We start from the raw sequence: 18,076 nt of genomic DNA, 5'->3' as shown, positions 1-18,076 counted from the left end.
AGTCCAGCCACCCCAGTAAGGGAAAGGAAGTGAGCATTGCCACCTCTCTTGCCCAACTGGAGGAGCATCCCTCTGACCCTCCTCAGCTGCCCCCACCAAGCCTGAAGTTCAAAGCCAGTTGTCAGATGGAAGGGAGGCAGCAAGCAAGAGCCCCCTACCCATGACCCTCCTCTGGCTCCTCTGCAGTAGGGAGAACATGGGCATATACTCCCACTAAACTATTCTGGGAACTCAGCCAGCAGTTTCTTGATGATTTAGACTCTATGTGGTTACCTTCCCTAGACAGTTTAGGACAGTGAAAATGTGTGGCCCAAGGGTCAGATCAGGCCCCCAGAAGGCTCTTATCAGGCCCACAAGCAACTCACTATCACCTGCTTCCTTCTCTCTCGCTTCTTTTTGCATCACAGCTTGCTTTGCCAGGCTTCCTCAATTGCACAGGAGCTACAGAGAAAAGCTTTTATTTTCTCCTTTGGCTAACCAGCACATGAAGCAACTTATGTACAAAAGTGCAAAACGCCCAGCCATTGCACATTTTTCTCTGGGTCTTAGGCGCAAAGCTTTGACCATGAGATTTCTGTAATGAATGTCAATAAATCAAAAGTTAGGTTTGCAGCTTACATACACCTGAACAACACCTGAACAGAATACTTAAGATTGCTACAGCACAGACCTTGTCTCCAGATTTTGATGCAATAATTCAGAGCAAGAGGTGTCAGTTATCAGACACTGTTAAAGAAACAAAAATATTGCAAGAGTCTCTACTCTTTTAAGCATGTATTAACTTGTAAAAAATCTTGAATTGTATTTGTTGATGCAGTACAGTCCCAACCGATCAGGGTGTTCCATTTTGCCACCACAAAATGACTTTTATATATAATCCTATATATAGGATTCTTGCACACCTTTGAATAAATTTCCTTTAATTATATTTGTGGTGTTTTGTCTCCAGGTGGCTCCAATCCTAATTCCAGTTCCTACACTAGGTGCTCACCTACCAGGTTAATTGTTTTGTCAAAACTCATTCTGCAACTAGCCTACCTTGCAGGGTTTAGTCCTGGGAAGGCTGGAAACTTGCCTCTTGGCTTCTGACTGTTGCGAAAGACAAAGCTACTGAGACTGGTGTGTGAAGACATACCCCAGGTTTTTGTAATCTTGTGTTCTGCAGACCCATAACACAAATTCCCTTGGATTAGAAGTCTGTGACAATGACATTTTATGCATTACTGTCCTTTTAACAGACAAGGCAACAAAAAGGGGGCGAAATAGACATCATCCATGTTCGTTTTAGGTGAATGGCAGCCTCTAGATTCTAGAAGGTTTTGCAGAGCCAGAAAAGGGGCTGTTGGGCAAGAAATGTGGTTGTTTTTTAAATTAGTTATCCTGATCTCATGAGAACATCAGCAGAGCCCATGAGAGAGTTTTGGCTGCCTTAAGGGCAGAGTCTGATGCAGCCGTTACCATACACAGCAAAGAAGGGATGAAGGGTCTCTCCAGAGAAGGAGGCTCCTGAGAACCTGCAGAGAAGGGCTGCTCTGTCAGCATCAAAAAAGGCTACTTGCCCCTCATCGTAGTTGAGAGAGACTCTGATCCTCTTGAGGTCCCCAGATAGGTTCAGGAGGGTGTAAAAACCCTTTCTGAAAGCCTTGTACTGGTTTATATTACCTACAGCCCAGATCCCTTCTTCATCCCTGATCCCTTCTTCACGAGTAAGGATTAAACTGCCTGTCAGAAGCTTTCTGGCCACCCCCACAGCCCACTTAGCCTCACTTCCCACATTGACTTCCCAGAAATGGCAGCCTGCTGTGAAGCCCTCACAGCCCAACACAGATGGGAAAGTGGAGCGGAAAGTGGGGGGAAAAGAGGGGCCAAGAGAGCGGCCTAAAATGCGAGTGTGGAATAAAGTGGGGTGAAAAGAACAAATCTCCTCTTCCTCTTCTTCAAGCAGGGCTTCACATTTAACGCTTCTTCTATCCTCAGACACAATGAGATTTCTGGTCAGAGCTGGAACCATACGTCTGATTGGATCCAGAGTCACATTTGTTGTGGCTGGATCCAGAGTCACATTTGCTATTGGGGGAAAATGAAGAGACAGAAAGGGAAAGAAAATCAGCCAGGAGGTTAATTTACTATCAGGAGCTCAACTAAATACATCAATGAATAAGCATCAACTGTCCCAGGAAAAACACACCCTTGTAGTCCTGTTTTAAAGCAACGGCTTGGCTTATTTATCTTATTCTTCCTCTCCTTATTTTTGTTTTATATATGAATATGATTTTTTTAAATACAAAAACAAACTCAAGCCCAGAAGATGAACTTCTCCCCAAATACTGTATATGAACCTCTGTACTTTGGATGCTACAGGAGACAGGTAGCAGAGTTCACTGGTGAGAGAAAGGCATTCTTTACATTCTCAGAGATACATTTCTTCCCATATTCAAGAAGTGATTGGGAAGCTGAGCTCAGTGGAGGTCTTCCTATAATTTTCTTTTGAAGGATCGGTGGTAGAATAAGAAAACAGCCAGCCGGAACTGTGTTCCTGTGCGTTCCTGCTCAAAAAAAGCCCTGATTGAGAGTAGCAAGGGATCAGTGCTCAATTTAGCTATAATTCATTAATGTGGAGTGGAAGTCCCAATTTTCTTCTGAAACCTCAAAGCTTTCATTGTAAGAGAAGAATTCATTGCAAGTTCACTGGCTTCCTCCCATTTTTTGCCAGGTACACTTCATTTTAATCTCTAGAATCATGGAGTTGGAGGGGACCTCCAAGGCCATCCAGTCCAGCTCCCCGCACAACACAGGAATTCTATCCAACCAAATCTGCAGATGAAAAGTCTTGGTGGTGGCAGTTGGTGGGAGAGGTGAGAGGGGGCACGCAATCTGAAGTGTGAGGCAGGATGCGAAAGCCAGACAAACAGGTGAATGGTGGAAGTGGGATTCCTCTCTTCCCACAAGTCTCCCTGGGTCCCTTCTTGGAGAACTTTAATACCCAACTTGAACCTGGAAGTCGAATCTGGGGAAACGAAATGAGCACCTGGTCCATGCCTCGCATCGGCTGGGTTCTCATGTTTCCTTTTCTCAAGAAACTTCTGTGTGAAGCAGCTCTCAGTACTGATGCCCACTGCATGTTTCATAGTAGTTTGGAAGTAGTTGTGATGACAACAGCACATCTCCTCAGACTTCAACTTCACTGTTATATTTCACTTTTCCTCCAAAGAGTCTCCCTTCTTTCAGTTAATCATCACGACAGCCCTGTGAGGTAGGCTAGGCGGAGGAAGAGTTGCTCAGGGTCCCCCACTAGTCTTGGCTGAGTGGGAATTTGAACTCAAGGTGGTGCCACACCTAGTCTGACACTTTGAACAATTACACTGCACTTGTTCTCTTTTAGAAAAAGCATTCAGAAACGAATTTGGATCAGGTAACTGAATGAGTGGCGGTGCAGCTATTCCAAGTCTTCCTGTGAGATACCTTCAATTGGATTTCAGGCTACAGGATGGAGACAGTGTTGGTAACCAAAACGTTAAACTATTGTAATATGTTCTATGTGGGTTTTCCTGCAAAGACTACTCAGAAACCACGGCTTAACACAAAACACCACAGATCTTTTCCTGTTGGGAACTAGGCAAAGTATGTGTATTATCACGTGTTCTGCCGTCACTGTCGCTTAGCGATTGGTTCAGCAGAATGTGTGAAATGCTATTTGTTAGGAGGGCATTTTTGCAACTGTAAAAGGAAAGTGGCAAAACTGAACTGCTGTTAGCTGTGAGAGCTAGTGGAGCCTCCATTCTCAGAGGCAGTATACCTCTGAGCAGCATCACAAGCCAATCAAGCCACAAAACTGACTGCCCTATGAACTCATGTCACTAGCCAACATCACCTTGACTCACCTAAATCTCCTTTTAGATAAAGGAAAGAAAGAGGCATCGTGTGTAATAGTTTCCCATATTGTCGTCTGGAAAAGATTCTGGCCTGTCCAAGGTCTGACACTGAGTACCAGGTTCTGGGGCCAAGAAAGTAGGAGGGGATTATTGCTGAGCTTTCCAAAAGCACCTGGATGTCCATTAATGGGAACAGGATTCTGGACCAGATGGACCTTGGATGGATCCAGCATGGCTCATCTTCATAGGATAAAAGACTCACATCTAGTATCAGTTATTGCTCCCATCTTTCCTCTTTTCCACTATTCAAAACCAACTGATTCATAATCCCCATGCTCACAGGATAGAATTCTAAAGAGCAGGGGAACATAAACAAGCCCACCAATGAATTTTGCCCATCGTAAGTCCCCAAAATTTACCTTTTTGCATTCGAAGTTCAGAAACCAGAGTGTCTGGGGAAGCAGAAGGAAGACAGATTAAGCATCAGAATGTTGTATTTATAAGGAATCTTTAGTAATTCACAAAATTATAGATGCAGAAAAATCTGGGGAGAGCAGAAATCACAGACTCATAGAGTTGGAAGGGGCCATACAAACCATCTAGTCCAACCCCTGCTCCATGCAGGATCAGCCTAAAGCAGCTCCCACAAATAATCATCCAGCCGCATTTTGTAATTTGAGCCCATTGCTTCGAGTCCTATCCTCAGCTGCCAAATGGAAAAGCTCCTTGCCCTTTTCTAAATGACAGCTTCAAATATTTAAAGAGAGCAATCATGTCCCCCCCTCAATTTCCTCTTCTCCAGACTGAACATTCCCAAGGCCCTCAGCCTTTCCTCGTAGGGTTCTTCCTCTCAAAGCTGCTTGCAAATATTGACATTCCTGTTGTTCTGATGGTTTGACCCAGATTACATTTTTCACCAGCAGCAGAACAGAAATTTTTAGCCCCTTTCTTTGAAATTGCTGACAGCCTGAGGCATCGCTTGGAGTGCCAGGATACCCGCATGCACCATTCTATCCCATAGTTTGGCCTTTGGATATCAAAGGCTTCTCTGATCGTCAAAGAGGAACATTTGGGCAGATGCCCTTGAAGTCCATTGTTGTTAGAACCTTATCACTAGAATCATAGAATTGGAAGGGACCTCTAGGGTCATCTAGTCCAACCCCCTGCACAATGCAGGAAACTCACAAATACCTCTCCCTAAAGAACTAAACAATTCTTGAGGAAACACTAAACAATTCTTGAGGAAACACTTCAGGATGAGCAGAAGAAGCTGGCTCATCATCTTTGAAGGTGATGCTGCATGCCAATCTCTTGGGCTTCATGCTAGCATCTCCTTTCAAGGTGCCATGTAACTCCCTATAATAGGGACATGTGGCTGGTGAATTACCAGACCACAAATTATGAACTACCATTCACTTGCACTCAAGCCACAGAATTTTAGTTTTTGTACAGCATTCCTCAAGCATCCACTCATGGCCACACCTAGGCATCTCTTCTGAAACCCTGTTATAGCAGTTATAATTCCTGTGAAAAGATTGCGGGGTTTCCTTGATTCTCTCTTCCTCCCCAAATTCCTTGATTCCTTCTTCCTCCCCAAGGAGGTCAAGAGTTTCCTGCTCCTTCCAAACTTCCCCCCTCACCCTGCTCATCCTTCTTGCAGTTGACCAACAAAACTAGCTGCATAGATGAGTACAGTAACCTTTTGCCAACTTCAACTCACAAAGAAAAGAAGTTTGTCTCCCTGCAATATAGGCATGAGATCCATTTGGCAACAAGTCCAGCCAATTGCATCTGGGCATGGATGGGTGAACATCAGGAGGTTTGTTACAGACACCTTCTTAAATTAGCAGCCTTGAACACCCACTGCATAATGAGCTACTTGTTTCCAGGTAACAACACCCATGATCTTACTGTCACAGTCTTAATGTATCAATAGAGTACATGAGATGCCTTGACTCCATTGAGTCACTGGAATCAAGGCACCTTATTGGTGCTGCTATAACTGAAGAGCTATATTGGTTTAGTGCTATAGCGCTCAACTTGGAATGTTAAAAAAAAATCAAGGAAGATTGTATGGTGAAAAAGGGTGGGAAAGAAAAGCAGCGCTATTTGAAATGACCATAGTGCTTCATAGATGTCTTATTAATGGAAGGAAATTCACTGTACGAAACCTCTGTCCCTGTATTGCTTTACTCAAAATTGGGCCAAAAGGAATAATATCCAGTTTAGAATGGTAATGTCAGAACAATGTCAGAGTATTGGACTGGATTGGACACTACTTGATGCAAATGGTGTCTCTTAAGATCTGAAGACCAATTTGGGCACTAAACTAGAATTGCCTTTTCAGTCAGCATTCTTGAGTGACGAAGAGTCTGCCTTGCCAGCCAATTTCTGGTTTGATATAATGACCTTCATGAAATTTCTGCAGCTATTCACTCTTACCTTTGCATTCCTTCATGATACTCCCCAGAAAGGAACCAATACCACAGCAGCCCTGGAGCCTGATTTTCAGGTCAGAAGAGAAAGCCACTGGATTCTTAAAGATCTCTTTCTCCTTATACCTAGCAAGAAAACACTGTCAGTATTCTTGGAAACCAGAATTTGTGAGGGAAGTAAGAGAACAGAAAAGGAAGTGAGCAGAATTCAGGCACTGTACAACAGGCAGCTGAAAGAAATGAGAGGAAGGTGTAAGTTCCAGAGGGGGATGGAAATGGTTTAGGAGACGCAGAAGGTCCCAGGTTCAATTCTTGGCATCTCCAAAAAGAGTCCAGGGAAATAGGTGTGAAAAACCTCAGCTTGAGACCCTGGAGAGCCGCTGCCAGTCTGAGTAGACAATACTGACTTTGATGGACCCAGGGGGGTCTGATTCAGTATAAGGCAGCTTCATATGTTCAGGAGGGGGAGTCCACCTCATTGCAAGCATCAAACTGGATGTTATGAGGAACACACTAGTGCCTTCTCGCAGGACTCCAGCGATGAAAAAGAAACATATTGGGGCACCACTGTACCAACAGTCTCCACACCTCAGCTTCATGTTTCTTGTGGAGAGGTACAGGCAACCTGGTCTAATGTTGTTGTGGTTTCACACATTTCTCTGAATTTTCTGAGTCTATGTGATACTTTATATGTACTTGGTATATTAGACTCTCTACATGCCCCTTGATTTGTCCATGACACCACCTAGAGATTTTAGGCAATTAGCAGAACAGTCCTAAAGCAGAGGGATGACAGTATCCTATAGCTTTAAGGCTTATTGGAACTGCTAAAAGGATTGTGTAACTCTTGCATACAGGTGTTTAAGTGTAAGCATGTGAGTATCATGTGAATGCCATTAACCAAGGAACAATGTGATTGGTTAAGGGGGATACAAATGCAGTAGCCTAACGTCTATCTTGTGTGGAGTTGAACAGACGGATAGAGCGTGGCATGCTGTTGGATTGATGATAAAGGACTGTGACTTGACCATTCTATTTGGACTGTGTATCTGTACCTCTTGCCTGGCTGGACTGATTGTAAGTGAATGATTCTTGGACTGTGACTTGACTGTGATTTCTGCCTGACCCTAATACAACTTTGTTGAACTGGCTGTCTTTGTGAGTGTCTTCATTAGAGCAACAACTGAGACTGGTCTGACCAGAGAGGCCCTGAAGGACGCTTCCACTACTATTCTGTCAAGGGACACCTTTCTAAGTATGTGGAAGTCAAGGGGCTGAGAAGGGGGTTACCGTGCTTAGGGCTGCACTTAGAGTCAGGGCCACCCTCCCAGCCTGGCACCATAAGCAAATGCCCAAATTTTGCTGCCTGGCATCCTCCCCGCCCACTCTCTGATGACTTCGATCATCAGAGAGTGAACGGGGATGGAGCCTGGGAGGCGTGCAGTCTCTGCAGCGTTCTTTGAGCTTCAGGACTACAGAGACTTTGAGCTTCAGGACTCACTACAGAGACTGTGAGCCAGCCGGGCACTCTCCCCGCCCACTCTCTGATGACTCCAATCATCAGAGAGCGAGCCGGGAGGGTGCTAGTTCTCCCACCTGGCAGGTAAGCTCCTGCCTCCATGCTCCATTCCCTGTGCTCTATCAACTGAGCCGCAACACATAAAATGGAAGGAAGTGACTTTGTGGACACTGTGCTGTCACTTCTGGGTGACTGGCTGCACACTCTAGGAATTTTCTTTAGTCTCTATGATCTTTACTATAGAGGTGGGGAAATTCCTAGAGCAGTGTGGCAGGTCATTTTCAGATGATCATCTGGAACTGACATCACAGCATCAGCAACCCCTCACCCTCTCCAGGATCCACCCTGTCTTCCAATAGCTCATGGGTTTGCTATCCCATCACAGGGCTGGCATTCCCCATAATTACACTGACCTTGTCCAAAATGATGTAGATGGAAAATGGATGCGATGCACTTACCTCTGCAAGCTGCTTTTGACATCCTGGAATTAAGAAACAGGAAGAAAGGGAAACTCAGATGCCATGGACCACACTAGTACATGGAAGTTTTTCTCTGCAGCTGGTTTATATGGAACATGCACATTTCCTCATGTGCCAACTGTTCTCTTTTTAGACTTCCCATGTCCTTGGTAAATCCCTTCTGAAACCTGGTTTGGTGCAACCAGTCCAAAAACAATGCAGCAAGCAGGTCAGTATACCATCTGGATGAGAATGTGCCCATATCTGAGGCTCCACTCTCATTGGTATAACTTTCCTTCTGTCAGACCATCAAGGCTGCCATTTCCCCTGCTGTGCCATCAAAAAGCTATTTTCCAATTGATAAATTGCTATCATGCTATAAGAACATAAGAGAAGCCATGTTGGATCAGGCCAATGGCCCATCCAGTTCAGCACTCTGTATCACACAGTGGCCAAGAAGAAGTACCTCCTTTTATCCGTTCTAATCCGACTGCTCAGCAATTTCATTGAATGCCCACAAGTTCTTGTATTGTGAGAAAGGGAGAAAAGTACTTCTTTCTCTACCTTCTCCATCCCATGCATAATCTTGTAAACCTCTATCATGTCACCCCACAGTCTATGTTTCTCCAAGCTAAAGAGCCCCAAGCGTTTTAACCTTTCTTCATAGGGAAAGTGTTCCAAACCTGTAATCATTCTAGTTGCCCTTTTCTGCACTTTTTCCAGTGCTATAATATCCTTTTGGAGGTGCGGTGACCAGAATTGCACACAGTATTCCAAATGAGACCGCACCATCGATTTATACAGGGGCATTACGATACTGGCTGATTTGTTTTCAATTCCCTTCCTAATAATTCCCAGCACGGCGTTGGCCGTTTTTATTGCACACTGCCTTGACATTTTCAGTGAGTTATCTACCATGACCCCAAAATCTCTCTCTTGGTCAGTCTCTGCCAGTTCACACCCCATCAACTTGTATTTGCAGCTGGATTCTTGGCCCCAATGTGCATTACTTTGCACTTGGCCACATTGAACCTCATCTGCCAAGTTGACGCCCACTCACCCAGCCTCAACAGATCCCTTTGGAGTTCCTCACAATCCTCTCTGGTTCTTACCACCCTGAACAATTTACTGTCATCCGCAAACTTGGCCACTTCACTGCTTACTCTCAACTCCAAATCATTTATGAACAAGTTAAAGAGCATGGGACCCAGTACTGAGCCCTGCGGCACTCCACTGCTTACCGTCCTCCACTGCGAAGACTGCCCATTTATACTCACTCTCTGCTTCCTATTAATTAGCCAGTTTTTGATCCGCAAGAGGACCTGTCCTTTTACTCCATGACCCTCAAGCTTACTAATGAGCCTTTGATGAGGAACTTTATCAAAAGCTTTCTGGAAGTCAAGGTAATTTTTGAAAAAAACTTTCTAGCCCTTTCTATTGCAGAGATACCAGGGCACTAGCCATGCAACAAAAAAACTACCCACTTCTGTTAAGAAATGAAAGCTAGCAGAGGAACTACCAGATAGCAACAGATCATTATGGCATTGTGTTGTAGTTTGACAGCAGCTAGCAATTTTTTAAAAAATTGGTGTCACAGGTTATGGGGGTGATACTGGGGAAATAGCAGCTGATGGAGGAAACTGCACCCAAAACTCTCCTGTGCACACTCCATTGCCAGTGCAAATGATTCTGCATTCAAGGGAAACACAATATCTGTCAGGTAGATGTAACCTCAAGAAAACATTTCAGGCCTATCACATTTCACTCAAGGACTGGGGACATGTCTTTATAGAATGTGGCCCTGTTTTCAACAGAAACAGCATGTGAACAGTGTCCCAATGAGGATGACCTTGAACTTTTTTTTTTAAATAGAGACTTACCTGCAGAATTTCACTCTGCGGCTGCTGATGCTTCCCCTCCATCTCTCGGATGAGGCTTTCAAGAGAGGAGAGTTCTTCGGAGAGCTTGGCCAGGTGATCGTCTCTTTTTCTGGCTACCTCCCTCTCCACCTCTTCTATCTGGGCCAGCAGACGGTTTTCTTGCTCTTCCAGCACCTGATGTAGTGTTCTGAACTCAGCCACTGTCTTTTGCCTCTCCGATTCCATAATTTTCTGAGAGAAAGAATTAATCAACACTGACGGCTTTCCCCAGAGAACAGATCAATATTCTCTATAGACCCAACATGAGGTAGAAGTAGGCTTAATAAGCACTGCTGATAGCAGGTGCTTCCCACCACTGCCTACCTGGATGTTGGTGGGAAAATGGCGGGGAACCATTTTCTACATGGGTCCTGAAGTGACATCTAAGTGTCACTGAGGAACACTGGGAGTGCTCTGGCATTTGAGCAAAACTCTATGGTTAAATCATAGAGTTTTACCCAAATGCCAGAGCATCCTCCTTGGTGATATTCTGACATCTCTTCTGGGTGCACTTTTTCCTGCTGGTTGGCAGGGGCAGCCTGGAAACACTATGCAGAAGTTAAAGCACTTGAAGTAGGGTCTGGGAGACCAAAGTTTGGATCTGAACGCTGCCTATGGAATCTTTTGGGGTGACTGTGGGTCAGGTACTCTGTTTTAGTCTAACCTACCTCATAGGGGTTTTTTGTGAAGGTGAAATAGAGTGGGAAGATCAATATTGTAAGCTTCTTTGTGTCCCCAAAGAACACCAGGTATAAACTTCTAAATAAATGCAAACATTCAAGCATTCCCAAGGTCTGTTCCGGAGTTGAACTACTGTAAGAATACACAATTAATGCACAGACACCACCTTACACCGGAAGCCTATTGACATATATGCCTCCAGTTACCATCCTAAACATACCAAATGATCCATTGTATACACTACAGTCCCAGTCTCAATTCCTCACCCACAGTAATGCAACGTCTAATTTGAACATGGACACTGGTACTAGAGCTTGCAATAAACCCAGATGCCAACTTTGCTGCCATATACACCCAGACACATTAATCACTGGTCCTAAAAATATCTACTATACCATCTCAGGCTCATTCACTTGCTTAACTTCTAACATTGTATATGCCATTAAGTGCCAACAATGCCCTTTGGTTCTCTACATAGGACAAACAGGTCACACCCTACGACAAAGGATAAATGGACATAAATCTGACATCAAGAATCACAAAACTGAGAAACCTGCGAGAGAACATTCAGTGGGTGACCTCAAAGTAGCTGTTTTATTGAAAAGAAACTTCAGGAGCAGACTGGGAAGGGAAACTGCTGAATTACAAGTTATTACAACATTCAGAACAAACACCCCCAGGACTTAACAGTGATATTGGTTTCTTATCTCATTACATATGCTAAACTAATTCTCACTCAAAATGATTATACAGCCTTTGTATTTTTATGCATATCCTTTTTTTTTTTTTTTGGTGGGGAAAAATATATTGCATTACTGTTCGTAATGGGGGGGGTGGGGGGGGCTCCCTCTGGGTATCCTACCCCCCCCAGGGAAAGTGTATGCACAATACATAGCCTCTCCTCTCCCGGTGTAGTGAACGCCGCGTGGTCACTGTCTGGCTATGCCTGGCAGATGGTCACTGCAATGGCCTTTCCTGCATTACTGCATCCGTAGCAGCACCTTCTCGCTGGTCCCCCCCGTTTTTCACAGAGTTTGCTACGTCATGGTGCGACCGAATTGTCCGGCGGTATAACCGGATGGGCAGGCTGAGCCCACCAACCTCGCCAGCCTAAGAGAAGGAAAACTCTAACATCAAACCCGGGCAGATAGAGCTCGTTAATGTAACACCTACCACCTGGAGGACTCGCTGCCGGCGTCCCGGCTTACTGGGCCATGGCAGATGACCCCCAGGTGAAAGGGTGGAGCCAGTAACGCGCACACTGCGCTTCACCTAAAAAATTCCTCTGCGCAGGCCTGAAGGGCATATCCACATACACAACCCACAACGCATCAAGTCCTGCAGCGATGGGCAAGGGGCGAAACGGCAGGTGGAAGGTGCCACTGGAAGCCGCAGTCCCGATCCTGCATGTAGGCGGTTCAGGGTATTGGTCGCCTGATGCTAATCCGGAGACGAAAGCATTTTTCGGCAGCACCCTGAACGACCAAGCAGCCTTATCTAGGGACAGCACTGCTTGCTCCACACGGAGAGGGGCCTAGAAAAGGCGGCCTAAACAAAGCTCGTCTCCTCCCCCCCAGTTGGCTAGCTGCGGTCAACGGGCATTCTTACTTGCGGTCAAAAAATAACAACAAAGAAAAGGCATGCACCTGCCTCACAAAGTGTGCAGAGACTAAAGCTTGCGTGTTGAAACATCAGAACCATGCTTGACACAGTAGACAGTGGTCGCCCTGAACGACGCTCTGCTCTAGTTGCCCACGAACTTCTCAGGTTGAATATCGACATAGCAGCTCTCAGTGAGGTCCGTTTCCCTGAGGAAGGTAGTCTTCAAGAACACGGTGCTGGCTATACCCTCTACTGGTCAGGTAAGTCAAAAGCTGAGAGCCGTCTTTCTGGCGTTGGCTTCATGGTCAGGAACTCCATTGCCTCCAAACTCGAAAACCTGCCAACAGGTCACTCAGATCGCATCATGTCCATGCGCCTCCCACTTCAAAACAAGCAGCATGCAACACTCTTCAGTGTGTATGCCCCAACCCTTCAAGCAGATCCTGCAGAAAAGAACAAGTTCTATGCTGATATACACAACCTCGTACGAAAGACCCCTACAGAGGACAAGGTGATCATCCTTGGCGACTTCAATGCCAGAGTAGGTAAAGACTCGGAAGCCTGGAAAGGAGTACTTGGCAAACACGGCATTGGCAACTGCAATGACAATGGGCGCCTCCTGCTAGAATTCTGCATGGAGCACCAGCTCACCATCACCAACACTATCTTCCAGCAGAAGAACAGTCTGAAGACAACCTGGATGCACCCACGGTCCAAGCACTGGCACCTTATCGAATACATTCTGGTGCGCCAGAGAGACCTTCGAGATGTCTTACACACCCGAGTAATGCCCAGTGCAGAATGTCATACGGATCATCGTCTTGTACGCTGCAATCTCTGTCTTCGCTTTAAACCCACACCCAGGAGAGGAGGTATCCCTCGGAGGAAGTTTCAGGTTGGCAGTCTCCAGTCAGCCGAAGTTAAAGCTGCCTTCCAGGCAAAACTCCAGTCAAGAATTGAGGACCCCAGTTGCCCCACAGACCCTTCTCCAGAAGCACTCTGGGAACACCTAAAAACTACCGTCCTGCAGATCTCTGAAGAAGTCCTCGGGTTCTCCACAAGGAAGAACAAGGACAGGTTTGACGAGAACAATCAAGAGATCCAAGATTTACTGGCGAAAAAGAGATCTGCCTACCAAGCACATCTTGCTCAGCCCTCCTGTCCTGGGAAAAAAGCAACCTTTCGCGCTGCATGTAGCAACCTCCAGCGCAAGCTTCGAGACATTCAGAACGATTGGTGGACCAAGCTTGCAGAGAGAACCCAGCTGTGTGCAGACACTGGTGATTTAAGAGGGTTCTACGAAGCCCTGAAGGCAGTATATGGTCCATCATATCAGGCTCAGAGTCCCTTGCGTAGTGCAGACGGCCAAGTGCTCCTCACAGACAAGGCATCCATACTGAACCGGTGGTCGGAGTATTTTCAGGTTCTCTTCAGTGCCAACCGCGTAGTTCAAGATTCAGCAATCCACCTCACCCCACTTCAACCGGTGAAAACAGAGTTGGATGAGATCCCCACCCTAGAAGAGACTGTTAAAGCCATCAAGCAACTGAAAAGTGGCAAGGCAGCGGGAGTTGATGGAATTCCACCAGAGATCTGGAAGCATGGGGGCACAGTACTACATAGCTCACTTCACAAAGTACTTGTCACCTGCTGGGAACAAGGCAAATTACCACAGGACTTTCGCGATGCAATCATCATCACCCTATACAAGAACAAAGGGGAAAAGTCAGACTGCTCCAACTACCGGGGGATAACCCTGCTCTCCATCGCAGGCAAAATCCTTGCCAGAATACTCCTGAACAGACTGGTGCCCACCATTGCAGAAGAACTCCTCCCAGAGAGCCAGTGTGGCTTCAGAGCTAACAGGAGCACCACCGACATGGTATTTGTTCTCAGGCAGCTCCAAGAGAAATGCAGGGAACAGAACAAGGCTCTGTATGTGACTTTTGTCGACCTTACCAAAGCTTTCGATACCGTTAGCAGGAAAGGCCTGTGGCAAATCTTGGAACGTTTAGGATGTCCCCCAAGGTTCCTCAGCATGATCATCCAGCTACACGAAGACCAGCGAGGCCAAGTCAGACACTGCAACGACCTCTTGGAGCCCTTCCCAATAGGCACAGGTGTAAAGCAAGGCTGCGTTCTCGTGCCAACTCTCTTTACGATCTTCTTTAACATGATGCTTCAAAGAGCCGCAGTAGATCTAGATGATGACGATGGTGTCTACATCCGCTATCGCACCGATGGCAGCCTGTTCAACCTGAGGCGACTAAAGGCCCACTCCAAGACAATGGAAAAACTCATCCGAGAACTACTGTTTGCTGATGATGCTGCACTCGTCTCCCACTCGGTATCAGCTCTGCAGCATATGACGTCCTGCTTTGCAGAGGCTGCCAAGCTATTCGGCCTAGAAGTTAGTCTGAAGAAGACAGAAGTTCTCCACCAGCCTGCACCCCAGGAAGATTATCACCCTCCCTGCATCACTGTGGGTGAATCAGTTCTGAAGACAGTCCAGCAGTTCAGCTACCTGGGGTGCATCATCTCCTCAGATGCCAAGATCGACAAGGAGATTGACAACAGGCTGGCAAAGGCAAACCGTGCATTTGGCCGACTGCACGAAAGAGTGTGGAGCAACAAGCATCTGAACAAAGGCACAAAGATCAATGTTTACAAAGCGGTTGTGATGACAACCCTCATCTACGGCTCCAAATCGTGGGTTTTATACCGTCATCACCTGCGACTCCTCGAGCGCTTTCATCAGCACTGCCTTCGCACCATCCTCAACATCCACTGGAGTGACTTTGTGACCAACACTGAAGTCCTCAAGCGGGCGGAGGTTACCAGCATCAAGGCACTGCTGCTGAAGACGCAGCTGCGCTGGGCAGGGCATATTTCTAGGATGGAAAACCACCGCCTTCCCAAGATTGCCCTGTATGGCGAACTCTCCACCGGCCATTGAAATAGAGGGGCACCAAAGAAGAGGTACAAGGACTCCTTGAAGAAATCCCTTGGCACCTGTCGCATCAACCATCACCAGTGGTCTGACCTAGCCTCAGATCGCAAAGCATGGAGGCACACCATCCACCAGGCTGTCTCTTCCTTTGAGAATGCACGCATAGCTGGTCTTGAGGACAAAAGGAGATTGAGGAAGAATCGCACTGCTACAGCACCAACCCTAAATCAGACTTTTCCCTGCAGCCACTGTGGCCGGACCTGCCTGTCCCGCATTGGTCTTGTCAGCCACCAGCGAGCCTGCAGCAGACGTGGACTATTGCACCCTTCTTAAATCTTCGTTCGTGAAGCCAAACCGAGAGACTGTTCGTAATGCAATGCAATATATAGGAATAGACTTTTCTAACAGAACACTTCTAAAGAATATATTGCTATAGTATTTAGAACAGCATATAGTGATTGTAATGTGATGCAATGAAACTTGAATTATATTTCCCTACATAACACTGCACCCCACCCCAATAAAAGAAAAAATGCTGTTTGTTACCTTCACACTTGAGAGGAGACAAATGAGGCATCATAACAGAATCCCAGTTAACTTCCCACAATTAGAAATAAATTGCCCCCTTTATTAAATCCATATAGAAGTTGATCCTATACACCTAACTTGTTATTCCTGTTTTGCCTCAAAACATCTTCATCATGTTATGTGCTAATTTGCTCCTCAACCTCTGTCTATAAGTTTGAATGGTTTTCTTCTATTTAATTCTGTGGATGCCTACTGTAAAAATGATTTTTAAAAACTCCAGGGAAAAAAGGAATACATGTAGTTTGGCCCTTGTAATGAATGCTGATGAATATTTTCTGTGACAGACCAGGTCACTCTGGATAACAGATATCTGTTCTGTGGACTGGGGCTATCTTGTGGTTTTGGACTCTTCCTGCATTCAGTATATCGTTTTTCCTGACAGTCCCAGTTCTTCTTCACTTCCCAGCAACCTGGGCACTTACAAGCATTTCTTGGCTTTCATTTTCAGCATCTGCTAAATATACCAGGATTTTATCTTTCTCAGTCCTCAGAGTCTTCAGGCAGTTGAAGATCTTGTCCTGAAAAAGGGGGGGAGGGAAACCTGGATCAGTTCCTTTGCCCCCCCCCCCAATTTTATTATACATATGCATTAAAACCCCCCCCCCCCATAAAATGAGAAAAGGAAAAACAGTTAATTGAAATGGCACACTTGACTCCTTTCCCTGCCCTGAAAGGTCTCATGTTGAGGAGAGTGAGGGTGTTCACTCAAGTCCCTGAGAGTCTCTGCAGATTGTATTTTTCCTCCATTGTCGTTAGCAGGTGTGTTTTTCCAGGGAAGCCAATGGATGTCAGCGCAGCATATAGCATGGCTCTCCCCTCCTCCATTTTATCCTCACAACAGCCCTGTGAGATAGGTTCGGCTGCAAGACAATGGCAGCTCCAAGCTCATTACTGTCACGCAGAGGTATCATCTCCACAGACAGACTTTGATCCAAACTGAAGATAGCAATGGGAGATAAAGAGGCAAATCTACCAAGCGCAGCTTGAAGCCCTGGATACTTATAATAAAGCCTCAACACAGTGGCACTCATGAAAGTGGGTATTTTTGGTCCTACCTCAGCAACCCCCAGGCACGAATGTGATGATTTTCAGTTTTTTTGTACTTTGGCTGTTTTAGCTTACTTCTCTCCCCCACCCCTCCCCTCCTACCAGGAAAACACTGGAGGCCGGCTAGTTACCCCAGTGCAAGGGAGGCCATCTTCGCTGAAGCACAAGAGCTTATCTACAGAGAAACTCTCAGGACCAACCTGGACATCTTCCCCATCCACATCAGGGCCCACACAGTTTCCTCCTACCTTGTACTCCTGGGCAGCCTCCTCAGCAGGAATCTTCTCATGGTCTTTGTGCTCCTTGGATCTGTCACAGACCATACAAACGAGGATTTCGTCAGTTTGGCAGAAAAGCTTCAGGGGCTCCCGGTGCTTCTCACAGATTCTCTCCTCAGCTTCTCCCCTTTGGAGATTGATTTTTTTGGCTATTTCCACAAATTTTGCCAGTTGTCGATTGGCAGGGAGGTGCCTTGGCTGAACAGTTTGTTTACACACCGGACAGGAAACCTTCACTGCCGCCTCTCCCCAGCTGCGGGTCAGGCAGGCACGGCAGAAGCTGTGGTCGCATTCGGTGAGGATGACCGGGTCCTTGAAATACTCCCGGCAGATGGGACAAGTGAGTTCCTCAGAGAGCTCCTGCACGGGACCCCCAGTGGCCATGGCTGCCTCACCTCTAAAAAGAAAGTCACGATCTTACTTTCGTTTTTACTGCTTTCAAACTGAGTTTAAGTGCTTCCCTTCCAGGAAATGCCTCCACGTCTCTCTGACTTGCAGCATTCGTCTAAGGGGTGAGATTTCCAGGGGATACTCCCCTTCGGGAGGAGAGAGCCTTGGAGGCTTACTGGGTCTTTGTTGTTGCTGCTGTTATTTTAAATGCATGTATAGTTTAGGCATAGACACACTCCCGGGCAACAGTTCTGCTACCCCAATTCAGCTCCCCACAGGGAGATATCTATGTTACGGCTTCCCCAGAATGCACTTTCCCCCTCCATTTGCTCAAGGG

General features: G+C 46.2%; 1 protein-coding gene across 1 annotated transcript; it reads right to left on the bottom strand.

Moving 5' to 3' along the window:
- Positions 1-1,399: 1,399 nt before the first annotated feature.
- Positions 1,400-17,785, bottom strand: LOC132571309 (zinc finger protein RFP-like). The gene is made up of 8 exons (XM_060238108.1): positions 17,320-17,785; positions 16,447-16,542; positions 10,165-10,395; positions 8,285-8,307; positions 6,315-6,433; positions 4,292-4,324; positions 1,909-2,067; positions 1,400-1,824 (listed from the first exon to the last, which is right to left on the bottom strand). Exons 1-8 carry the CDS (start codon positions 17,731-17,733, stop codon positions 1,430-1,432), a joined length of 1,470 nt encoding a protein of 489 aa, XP_060094091.1. The 5' UTR covers positions 17,734-17,785; the 3' UTR covers positions 1,400-1,429.
- Positions 17,786-18,076: the final 291 nt, after the last annotated feature.

The sequence above is a fragment of the Heteronotia binoei genome, chromosome 5, assembly GCF_032191835.1.
Source record: "Heteronotia binoei isolate CCM8104 ecotype False Entrance Well chromosome 5, APGP_CSIRO_Hbin_v1, whole genome shotgun sequence".
NCBI lineage: Eukaryota > Metazoa > Chordata > Lepidosauria > Squamata > Gekkonidae > Heteronotia > Heteronotia binoei.
Note: the sequence above shows the minus strand (reverse complement) of the source record. Positions and strands in the feature narration are given on the sequence as shown.